This window comes from Lithobates pipiens, unplaced genomic scaffold (genome assembly GCF_037356315.1).
Source record: "Lithobates pipiens isolate NorthernLeopardFrog02 unplaced genomic scaffold, aLitPip1_a1.2 Scaffold_8, whole genome shotgun sequence".
NCBI classification, from domain to species: Eukaryota; Metazoa; Chordata; class Amphibia; order Anura; family Ranidae; genus Lithobates; species Lithobates pipiens.
In genome coordinates, this window is record NW_027507903.1 from 143,621,326 (window position 1) to 143,633,522 (window position 12,197).

The 12,197-nt window shown below is 39.3% G+C and overlaps 1 protein-coding gene across 1 annotated transcript in view; it reads right to left on the reverse strand.

The window, feature by feature from the left end:
• The window catches only part of PLXNA4 (plexin A4), a 946,574-nt gene that overhangs the window by 394,709 nt on the left and 539,668 nt on the right, over window positions 1–12,197 (reverse strand). The window contains exon 5 of the mRNA XM_077468718.1: window positions 9,031–9,131. Coding sequence (XP_077324844.1) covers window positions 9,031–9,131 — 101 coding nt within the window. The remainder of the gene's footprint in view (window positions 1–9,030; window positions 9,132–12,197) is intronic.

The following is a 12,197-nucleotide window of genomic DNA, read 5'->3' on the forward strand; positions in this document are numbered from 1 at the left end:
TCTGCCGCAAAACCCAAACCTCATCTTTAATGGGAACAAATAAATGAAGACAGAAAGGAGTCAGAACAAACATACTCATATCTGTAAGCACATGACACATTGGGATCCTTTTTCATTTTGTGGACTTTCAAGTTTACATACACTATGTGGTTAAACATTTGTGTGCACCTGACCCTGACACTTAAATGAGCTTGGACATCCTATTCCAAAACCACAATAATATAGAGTTAACCCAACCCTCCCACTTTTGCAGCCCTAACAGCCTTCATTTTGAAAAGTATTTTCACAAAACTTGTAAGCATGTCTGGGGGAATTTGTTCTTATTCAGCCAAAACAGGAATTGTTAGGTCAGGTACCCATGTTTGACAAGAAGATCCAGCACAAGGGCACATTGATTCTGGTACAGATAACGGGCTTTTCCAACTGTTGCCAGAAGACTGGAAGCACATAATTGTCTCAAATAATTGGCTGTGCTGTAGCATTAACAGTAACCTTTAATGGAAACATTTAAACTCAATGGAGATGCACATACCTTTGGCTATATAGTATAAATAATACGGTATAAGACCAATTATGTAGTGTAAGCCTACAAAAAAATCAACCTAAATTCTTTGCTCATTCATGGCTATCATACATTGCTCATCAATTATTACAAACGATCCATGAAATGGCCATTCTAATGCCGTGTACACATGACCGGACTTTTTGACGGACTAGGTCCGACAGTCTTCCCGATGGACTTTCGGTGGAGGTCCAACGGACTTTCTGAACGTTTTGAACGTGATGACGTAAATAGGACAAAACAAGGACGTTTAATCGCCAGTAGCCAATAGCTGCCCTTGTGTTATATTTGGTCCGTCGGACTAGCACTCAGACAAACGGTTTTCCTGATTTTTAGTCCCTCAGACTTGAGTCCATCGGAAAGATTTGAAACATTTTCTATTTCTAGGTACGTCAGATTTGTTTTATAAAAAAATGGTCGGACTAGCCCACACACGATCGGAATGTCCAACGGACTGATCCCGTCGGACCTAGTCTGCCAGAAAGTCCGGTCGTGTGTACCACCAAACACCTATAACCACTATTCTACTTCCTACTGACACGAGTCTCCTATTTGTTTAAATAGTATTGTAAATTAAAACAAAAGCTCAGCATACCAAGAGATCTTTCAAGTTGTATGTTATTTTGTTCATAACCATCTCTGTTCCATCATTGGTATATGTATACTGGAGCCCACACAGGTTTGAACTACCATACATATGCATGATTTGGCTGAAGTGAGTGCATGATCTAGTGGTGCAACTGAAGTCAGTAATCGCTGCTGTCACTAGGCAGTTTAGATGATAGACTAACCTCAGGAATCATGTGTAATGGTCCCAGAGGCTTGTGATCATTGTGATGCCTTGTCACATTGATCACGATAAAAGTTGAAAACTAAAAGAGATCTTTACACAATGCATAAAACCCACTCTCATGACTGTGTGTAAGAGCGAAGCTTGCTTCTGCATTTAATCCCCATATTAACCCCACGTCTTTTTTCACTGACTGGTCTATTTTATACTTTTATGGTCTTTTTCCTTTTTTTGTTGTCAATTGTGTACATTTATAGGACTATATACAACAAAGTTGTAACCTGAATAGGGGGCACAACCTCTTGCATTGTTGGGTTTCTGATATCATTTACTGAGCATTTCCCTGTGTATTTATTAAGCCATGATCTACAGCCTGACAAACACGTACACCACAAAAGCAGTTTTCACAGGTTGAGAATGAAGCTGGTAATTTCTGTAGCTAGTTGAGAAAAAAATGGCAAACAGAAAAATAAACACAACTTGGAAGATGGAGAGTATTGTATTTCAGGTACCTTTGCAAACCATTGTTTTAGTAGGATAGTGGAATTAAAGCGGGAGTGCACCTAAAAAAAATATTAAAAGCCAGAAGCTACAAATACTGCAGCTGCTGACTTTTAATAAATGGACACTTACCTTTCCTGGAGTCCAGCGATGTCAGCAGCCAAAGCCGATCAATCGTCTGGCTCTTGGCTGCTGCCACCGCCATTCTCAGTGAGGAAATTAGGAAGTGAAGCGTAACGGCTTCACTTCCCGGTTCCCTACTGCGCATGCGCAAGTCACACTGCGCGTAGTAAATGGTCCCCGCCATCTCCTGGGACCTGTGTGTTTCCCAGGAGACAGTGGGGGTGACACGAAGGGGCATGACTCCTGCGGGAGTCTATTCCCAGAAGTGGGTGCAGACACCTGTATTTTACAGGTATCTGCACCTCCTCCCCCCTGAAAGGTGCCAATTGTGGCACCGGAGGGGGGGGGGGGACAGATGAGAGGAAGTTCCACTTTTGGGCAGAACTACGCTTTAACAATAGAGAACTGCAAAACTGTGCCTCCTTAACATGCTAGGTGGATCGCTGAACTGGAACAAGCATGCAGCTAGTGAAGTCAAAGGAGAATCTGGACCAGTTCTAGACCAGTAACCCAGAAAGTAATGGAAAAATTAGAAGGCTAATGCAGCAGTATAACAGCCAATTAACAAGCATTATCCAAAGGAGAGCTCAGTAACTGCTATCTATGTATTGTGCCAAACTAAACTAAACCTTTGAACAAACTTTTCTAAATGGGTCAAAGTGTTTTAAATTAAAAATAGCAAAAAAATAATGTAGCGCTCAGTTATGCAGTTTGAGAATTTTGTTGTGTACCCAACAAGCAAAAAAATACATAGAAGTGGTGCTACCAAGCAGGTAGACATGTGCAGAAATGAAAAATTAGCTTTGTTTCGTATAAATTTGTTATATTACTGATTTTGTTTTTCGTGGACTCGTTTGTTTAGTTTTGTTTAGTTTCATTAGTTTATTCATTTTCTAAAGAATTCTAAATTTTCTGAATGATTAATTAACTAATTTTTCGTCCGATCTGAATTCTGTGTGAAGAATAGCTGGTTGTTATGGGGTGGAATGGGAAGCTGGCCGCTGTGTCTATAACAACTGATGACTCATAAGCTGTCAGCAGGTTTCCCCACTGAAAGCTGAATGTAAACAAAAGAATGCTGGCAATGAAAAATTAAGAAACAAACAGTGTGGGGTCATTCTCTATATCCATACCAGGCTCCTTGGGTCTTGTATGGATTGTAAGGGGAACCCCATGCCAAAATAAAAAAAAAAGGTGTGGGATCTTCCCCAAGATCCATACTAGACCCTTATCAGAGCATGCAGTCTGGTAGGTCAGGAAAAGGGCTAAGATGAGTGAGCGCCCCTCCCCCTCCTGAACCATACCAGACCACATGCCCTCAACATGGGGGAGTGCTTTGGGGTATGCTGATGTAGACAAGGGCCTCTTCCCCACAACCCTGGCTGGTGGTTGTGGGGGTCTGCAGGAGGGGGGCTTATCAGAATCTGGAAGCCTCTTTAAACAAGGGGCCCACAGATCCCTCTCCTTAATGTGAATGAGTAGGAGTACGTTGTAGCCCTACTCATTCACCAAAAAAGTGTCAAAAATAAATAAAAACACAGAGACAGTTTTTGACAATTTCTTTCTGAAAAAAAACAAAAAAACAATGTCCCAAAGTAAATCCAACATCAATCACGTTGGGCGTTGCTGCCGCCGCTGACTCGAAGAAATAGAAATATAGTTCTGCATCCGATGAAGGCTCCTTCCCTCTGACAGCTCAGCCATCTGACCATTCTTAAATAACTAAGGGTTGGGGCCAGCCGACAATGTCCCCCATCCCCTTTGTGAAGTCATTGACTGGGGCATGCTGGAATTATGACATCAGAAGGAGCCAGGGGTCATCCAGTGACATCATCGGATTGCCCCACCCCTTAGTTATTTAACTGTCAGACGGCTGGAGCCTTTGTCAGGTACAGACTTCATTGTGATTGGTGCTAAATTTACTTGGGGGGATTGTTTTTTTTTTTTTTAAATAAAGGAATTGTCAAAAACTGTTTGTGTTTTTATACTCATATGCATACTCATTCACATGGGTGGGAGTGGGATGTTGGGGCCCCCTTGTTAAAGGGGCTACCAGATTCTGATAAGCCCCTGGCCCGCAGATCCCCACAACCACATGTCTCTATGTTGTCCTTATCAACATGGAGACAAAGGGGTTTATTTACTAAAGGCAAATCCATTTTGCACTACAAGTGCACTCGGAAGTGCAGTTGCTGTAGATCTGATGGGGACATGCAAGGAAAATAAAAAAACAGCATTTTTGCTTGTACATGATTGGATAATAAAATCAGCAGAGCTTCCCCTGATTTCAGATCTTCCCCTCAGATTTACAACGACTGCACTTCCAAGTGCACTTTCAAGTGCAGAATGGATTTGCCTTTAGTAAATCAACTCCATAGTGCTTTGGAGTTAAGCCCCCTTACCCCAAGACTCCCTCTCTATGTTGATGGCATGTAGCCTGGTATGGTGTAGGAGGGGGGGTGCTCGCTTGTCCCCCTTTCCTGACCTTCTGGGTTGCATGCTCGGATAAGGGTCTGGTATAGATTTTGGTGGGGAATCCACGCCATTTAAAAAAAAAAATAGCATGGGGTTCCCCCTAAAATGCATACCAGACCCCAAGGACATTGTAGGGATAGGGAGGGGCATGTATTTTTTTTTTCATTGCTGCCATTCTTTTGTTTATATTGTGCTTTCCCCACTGACAGCTGATGAGTCATTGGTTGTTAAGGACACAACGGCCGAATTCCTGGCCTGCTCCTTAACAACCAGCTATTCTTCACACAGAATTTGGATCAGTCAATCAATTTAAAATTGGAATCAAACACACCCCTCAGCTTTGTCAGATCTACAGTGCTTTAACCCTTGAAATTTTCCACATTTTGTCATGTTACAATCAAAAATGTTAATGTATTTTATTGGGATCTTATGTGATAGACCAACATAAAGTGGCACATAATTGTGAAATGGAAAAAAAATGATAAATGGTTTAAAAATTTTTTTACAAATAAATATCTGAAAAGTATGGCATGTATTTGTATTCAGCCCCCCTGAGTCAATACTTTGTAGAGCCACCTTTCACTGCAATTACAGCTGCAAGTCTATTTGGGGATGTCTCTACCAGGTTTGCGCATCTAAAGAGTGAATTTTTTCCCATTCTTCTTTGCAAAATAGCTCAAGCTCTGTCAGATTGAATGGAGAGCATCTGTGAACAGCAATTTTCAAGTCTTGCCACAGATTCTCAATAGGTCTAGACTTTGACTGGGCCATTCTAACACATGAATATGCTTTGATCTAAACCATTCCATTGTAGCTCTGGCTGTATGTTTAGGGCCATTGCCCTGCTGAAAGGTGAACCTCAGTTTCAAGTCTTTTGGAGACTTTAAGATTGCCCTGTATTTGGCTCCATACCATCAACTCTGAACAGCTTCCCTGTCCCTGCTGAAGAAAAGCATCCACACAACATGATGCTGCCATCGCCATGTTTCATGGCGGGGATGGTGTGTTCAGAGTGATGTGCCATCTTAGTTTTTTGCCGCACATAGCTTTTTGCTTTTAGGCCAAAAGTTTAATTTTGGTCTCATCTGACCAGAGCATCTTGTTCCATGTTTGCTGTGTCCCCCACATGGCTTCTCGCAAACTGCAAACGGGACTTCTTATGGCTTTCTTTCAACAATGGTTTTCTTCTTGCCACTCTTCTGTAAAGGCCAGATTTGTGGAGTGCACGACTAATAGTTGTCCTGTGGACAGATTGTCCCACCTGAGCTGTGGATCTCTGCAGCTCCTCCAGAGTTACAATGGGCCTCTTGGCTGCTTCTCTAATTAATGCTCTCCTTGCCCGACCTGTCAGTTTAGGTGGAAAGCCATGTCTTTGTAGGTTTTCAGCTGTCCCATACTCTTTTAATTTTCTGATGATGGATTGAACAGTGCTCTGTGAGATGTTCAAAGCTTTGGATATTTTTTATAGCCTAATCCTGCTTTAAACGTCCCCACAACTTTATCCCTGACCTGTTTGGTGTGCTGCTTGGGCTTTGTGATGCTGTTTGTTCACTAAGGTTCTCTAACAAACCTATGAGGGCTTCACAGAACAGCTGTATTTATACTGAGATTAAATTACACACGGGTGAATTCTATTTACTAATTAGGTGATTTGTGAAGCTAATTGGTTCCACTAGATTTTAGTTAGGGGTATCAGAGTAGAAGGGCTGAATACAAATACATTCTACACTTTTCAGATATTTATTTGTAAAAAAAAATTTAAATCGTTTATCATTTTCCTTCCACTTCACAAGTATGTGCCACTTTGTATTGGTCTATCACATAAAATATGTTAACATTTTTGGTTGTAACATGACAAAATGGGAAAACGTTCAAGGGGTATGAATACTTTTTCAATACACTGTATCGCTATTCAATCAGCAGGGAGCATGATATTTGCTGATAGTATGCTAGCAGATTATACGTTTTTCTACTCTGTGGCTGCTTTCCAAATAAAATAAACTGCAAGGTCTCAGTTACATGGGAAGCTGCCAACATAAAAAAAATATATAGGCATTTTGGCTACAACACAAAAATGATACCCTATGTTGCCTCTGGTGCACAGTACCACCACCAAAGGTGAATGGGGCTGTGCTGCAACAATGATTCAAATGCTTATCTCACGCTCGTAACATAGTATTTACATATAACAACTATAAAGAAAATATGGCAGCCACTGCTCTACCACCCTACTGAAAAGTGATATGCCATTACTCACTTTTCAGAGGGGAAGTAGATGGCCGCAGGTGTGAACAAATCCTAAGACTTTGCACACCTTTTGTTTTCTTTCACCTGGAATGCATTTAGCATATTTAAACTGTTCTGTTATGCCGTGTACACACGATCAGACATTCTGACAACAAAATCCATGGGATTTTTTCCAACGGATTTTGGGCCAAACTTGTCTTACATACACACCGTCATACAATGTTGTCGGAAATTCTGAATGTCGAGAACGGGGTGACATACAGCGAGGCAAAAAAATTGAAGTTCAATAGCCAGTGCGGCTCTTCTGCTTGATTCCGGGCATTCTTAGAACTTTGTGCTTCGGAATTGTGTACACACAATCGGCATTTCCAACAACGGATTTTGTTGTTGACAAAAAGCTCCCATCGAACATTTTACATTAGAAAATCCAACTGTGTGTATGGGTTGTATGGGACCGTGTGTACCATGTGCATTAGGCTTTAAATACACACGTATGTTTGGGCTCAGGTATTATTTTGGGTGTTATTAGCGCTTTAGGATTATATATTCATTTTTTTTTTTTACTTTCACAAATCGCATCATCTATCAAAGTGATAGTAATGACAACCAAAAGAAACTGATTTTTATATAACATCCTGATACAAAAATGTCTCCTTAGTGGGTATACTTGTCTGTTATTTAAATGCTAATTATAATTACATTTTTTAAGTCAGTTTATAATAATGTTGGCACCCGGCCTGCACTTAATATATATCGCTCCATGGGTGAAATTGTTTCAGCAAAAGACAATTCCATTTCAAATTAACATATTGTTTATCTGTGTGAATCCTCACAGCAGAAACACAGCAAAGAAGAGGTTCCCTTCAGAATATACCAAGCTTTAATTAAATTTATGTGTGCCTTTTTTTGGGACCTTGTTATAAGCTATATTAAGCAAGTTGAACTTCTCAGCTTGCAAACATGCCTTATTACAAATAATAAAAAAATACAAATATAATACTACTACTACCACTACCACTACTACTACTACTACTACTAATAATAATAATAATAATAATAATAACCATTGTCATCAATAGAATAATAATAATGTTGTCATACTACTTACTACTTTCTCTAGCACCTTAAATAAATTTATATTATTCAAATTCAAACTCATCCATACCTGTTGTAATTTTTTTTTACATTAACCAAAGAAATGACAGCTAGAATATGACTGGTTGCTATGGGTGACAATTCTATTTTCTTTGTTCTTTTTGAACACATGAGCTCTATAGTTCAAAGGGTAGTAATGTGCAGAAACTCACAGCAGTTAATCAGATGTCAGCTTTCATTAGTCTCATGACACTGTGCTGTGAAAATGAAGGGTCTATACGACACAAATGAAAATGGGGGGCTTGATGCATATACCTGCAGCTCACTGATTGCTTCCCAATGGTCAGTGTAAAAATGTGATTTAAGTCAGCTGCTGCACATAAATGCATCAGCTTTGCTTTGGACTACTCATATGTATAACTGTTATAGACTATACCACCTAAAGGAATGATTGCTGCAATCTCTGGGTTTCATAGAAAGAAAGCTTGGCAGAATTTGCTGAGTGCTCCACAGCACCAGGTCTACAAAAGGTGTATTCATCCATGTAGTTCATACTGGCATGTCTTCGCACCTGGAAGAGTGCTAAATGTAGCCCATTGATGGCATATGTGGCATAGCTGGGTATTACTTTGCTATATACAGCTAAAATACAGGCTAGATGCTAAATGTAGGAGTAGAGATTAACAGGCACAGAGATTATTTTGTTAGGCAGAGGTTCACAATCCACATATTTTATGTTCACTTGACCCCAAACACATCTCTCAACAGTATCCAATGGGAATCTTTCTTTTTTGCAGGATCAGCGAGTTTAGGTGCTTGTGAAGTGGGATTCCTCGCCCACTGTGATGTCATTTAGTTCTTTATCAGGGGCTTCCCTAATAATGAGGTACAGTATTTTCTAAAGAAAACATGTATTACATTACAGAGAGTGCGGAAGTCCACGGTAAAATCCCCAGCACCAGAGTGTGATTCCCAATGAAAACTACCCCTTCTTATTTTGGGAGTCTGTAAATGATACATGGAAAAAATAAAGTGTACGTGAGATTTTCCTAATCCACAGAGTGGATTGTATTTCATGTGGTATCGACCTATGGTGCTACAAATTTTAGGCAGCTGAAACCTATTCTATTTTTGCTTGTTTAGGCAGATGATGCCTATTCTACTAGTTATTGAATATAAACCTTAAATGAGGGTCACAGCTTTCGTTCTAAACAATAAAATTTGACCTTGTACTTACATGTTATGAAGCACGCACCAACCACAATGTGGGTCCCCAGAGCCAAGGCAATCACTGCATGTGGTATATTGGCCACAGGACTCTACTGGCACTCGAGTAAGCTGTAAATGAAACAAGAAGAAATCATCTTAATGATATATGTGTAACATTTAACTAAAGATTACCTTATATTATTCTTTCACTAGCATCAGCACATGAATATACAGAACAAAGGAAAATACATATACATTTAAGAACCAGCAGGAACCAATGAAGGATCAGACTGTAAATTAATATCTTAAGTCATTAATGGCATAAAAGTAGCATGTTCTGAACACTGCATAAATGTCCAGATATACATAAACAGATATCAAGCTTTATCCAACACATTTTAAATATAATAGTACACACATGTATTTTTAATCAGAAAGCTCAGCATACTTGGTTTTATATGGCCATTAATAAATAGTTTTGAACATACTCCGCATAGTACAAATCTGATAACTGAGTAGCATAAGCACAACTGAGCAAGATGGCCATATATCTTTTATAATATATCTCACCAACCCCCTCCTTTATTGAAAACTAAATAATAGATATGAATTTTTAAAGTCAAATGGGAATGTATTTTGTGGGTCTACCTCATGCTGAAAGCAGAAAGCAAGCCTTACCCACTGTTTTATTATTTGTCTGCTCTCATTTTCCCAGCCTGTGTCTGTCTGTCTGTATTGATTAGATTCCCCTTGGCTGAAGGCCTGGATAGAACATGGGAGCCTAAGCTCATCCCTTGAGCTTCGTGGGTAGCAATGTTCTGAACTCACGTTCCGAAATATCTCATCAAAATGTAATCTATAAAGAATGTCTCTTTAATCAGTGGAAACATTGCCCTCTTTCACTGCCTTCTCTGCTTCATGACTTCTGCACCACCTGTTGGGCCCTGCTTTTATTATAATAAGGTTAGATCTCGTGTGTCTAACATATAGAATGACTTTGTTTAACAGCTGTATGGTTGTCTGCATTAAATTGCGCCCATGGCATTGAACTTTATGTTACTGAAGCACAAATATCAAACAGCGTTCAATATTGTAACTGCTGGACTTAACTATCAAACATTTTATTAAACTTGGATCAGCTGCCTTATGATATGTATTTAAATATCTACAGCATGAACACACACAGTCATATTTCAAATTTATGTTCATAAAATATAAAAAGAGGATTCATCAAGTAATAAACATCAGATGGCAGTCAGTCATTCATTCACCACTTCTATATTTTACACCTTCTCCATAAACTGTACATGCTTTAAAAAGCCACGCTTTGTTGGTTTTGCCTTTTTCTTAAAAATGAAAACTGAGAGCAGGGAAATAAAGGAAAAATGGCACCCTGTTCAATAAACAATTAATCTGACTTTAAAGTCCCAAGATTTGTTGCCATTGTGCTTATCCAAGACAAAAAACAGGTATTGCCCAAATGTACTGAAATTGCATGACCAAGTGATGTATCGTTGCTTTCGTCTTGAGAAAAGTAAATTAATTTTATTGTGTATTTATTAAAAATTCCTTTATTGTATGAGCACTGCACAGACATCATTAAGTGGACAGTACAATTCCAAACCCAGATTAGATATAAAATGTAGTATTCATGCATTAAAACATATTCCTTAAAGTTGCTACACCAATCATGTGATCAAGAAAATGTGACAAATCAGAGAGGTATGTCTGACCAGCATATAAGTTTGCCACACATTAACAGAGCTCAGCTCTGCACAGCCTAGGCAGACCAGGGGGTCTTCCTCCAACTTACACCACTCGACTGTCAGTGCTTACTGGAGATATGCCAAAAAAGAAGCTTAAGGACTTCTTCCCACCCTTAATGGGGAAGAATCCACAGCATGGCACCATCTCTTCCATGTGCTTCACGCTGCACAATCACCAGCAGCATCAGGATCCCTCTGCTCCCAATACACCCTGAAAATGGTGAGTCCTCTTCCCCTGACTCTCTCACTCCCCATAGCTCCACAAAAATCAAGCGCAGCAAAGGGAATAGAACATTGACAGCCCTCAATAGCTGGTCCTCCGGTACTCTAGACTGATCAACCCTCCCTAGGTGGATACTCCTCCACTTTGCAACCTTGTGTTAGTGTCAGATATGAGGCACATGCTGTTATCTCTTAGAAGTACATTGCAACATGACATTTATGCGATGCTGGCAAAAACCAACATTTCTATGCAAGACCGTAGTGACAGAGTGCCTCATATTGATATCAAGATGGGATAATTTTCATCATCTTCTAAAGATCTAGTTGACTTTAATAATAATAATGACAATGAACTACAATTGGGCAAAACAAAACTCAGTTGCATCTTCGAGATTTTAACAACTCCTAATGGTGCTAGTGGTAAAAGTCAAGGATTCTGAGCTGAATGTTGTCAGAGATTATTATATCCTTAAACTGACCTTTATATCTGAGAATCTTCCAAGAGATGTCCTTGTTGGGATCCATTTTTTTACATTAAATGCTATGGCAGCAGCCAGGAGGAATAGAACTATTTCTTCTAAATATACAGGAATTCACTTGTATTCTGATTTATTCCAAGTCATTTTTCAAAGTGGACATGAACTTGCAAAGATCACTAAAGCCCACATAGACTATTAAATCCCATACAAGCGGGGCCATCCCACCAAATTATTGACTTCCAATCAGGGCAAAGCTTATGCCCTTCTTTACACCAAAAGCAGGACCCTAGTTACTAAAAGACTGGAAAATTTGAACGGCCAATTTCTTTATCCCAAAAAAAATTCACTCCAACAAAACTGCAAGCTGAATAGACATAATCAGAATAGACTGGAATATGGACCCACTAGAGGGAGCTCTAACTTTTTCTACACATTTTTAGGTATGTGTACATATTAGGAATTGGTGCATATTGCTACTAGTGCAAATTTATGAACCAATACACATACTATTGCAGCAAATGGTAATGTCTTGAAAAGTTTACCTAATGTTTATTATCACCTTATATTTTTCAATAAAAACAATAAATTGTAGGACTCTCCCATCAGGACAGTAGGTTCTATGCCTAAGACATAGGGCAGAATAGATATTAACTGTTTTGAATAGCAGGAAATTTCAGTGAGATAATAACAGAACCTACACAGTCACACTTCCTTTTTAGTGATCGTCT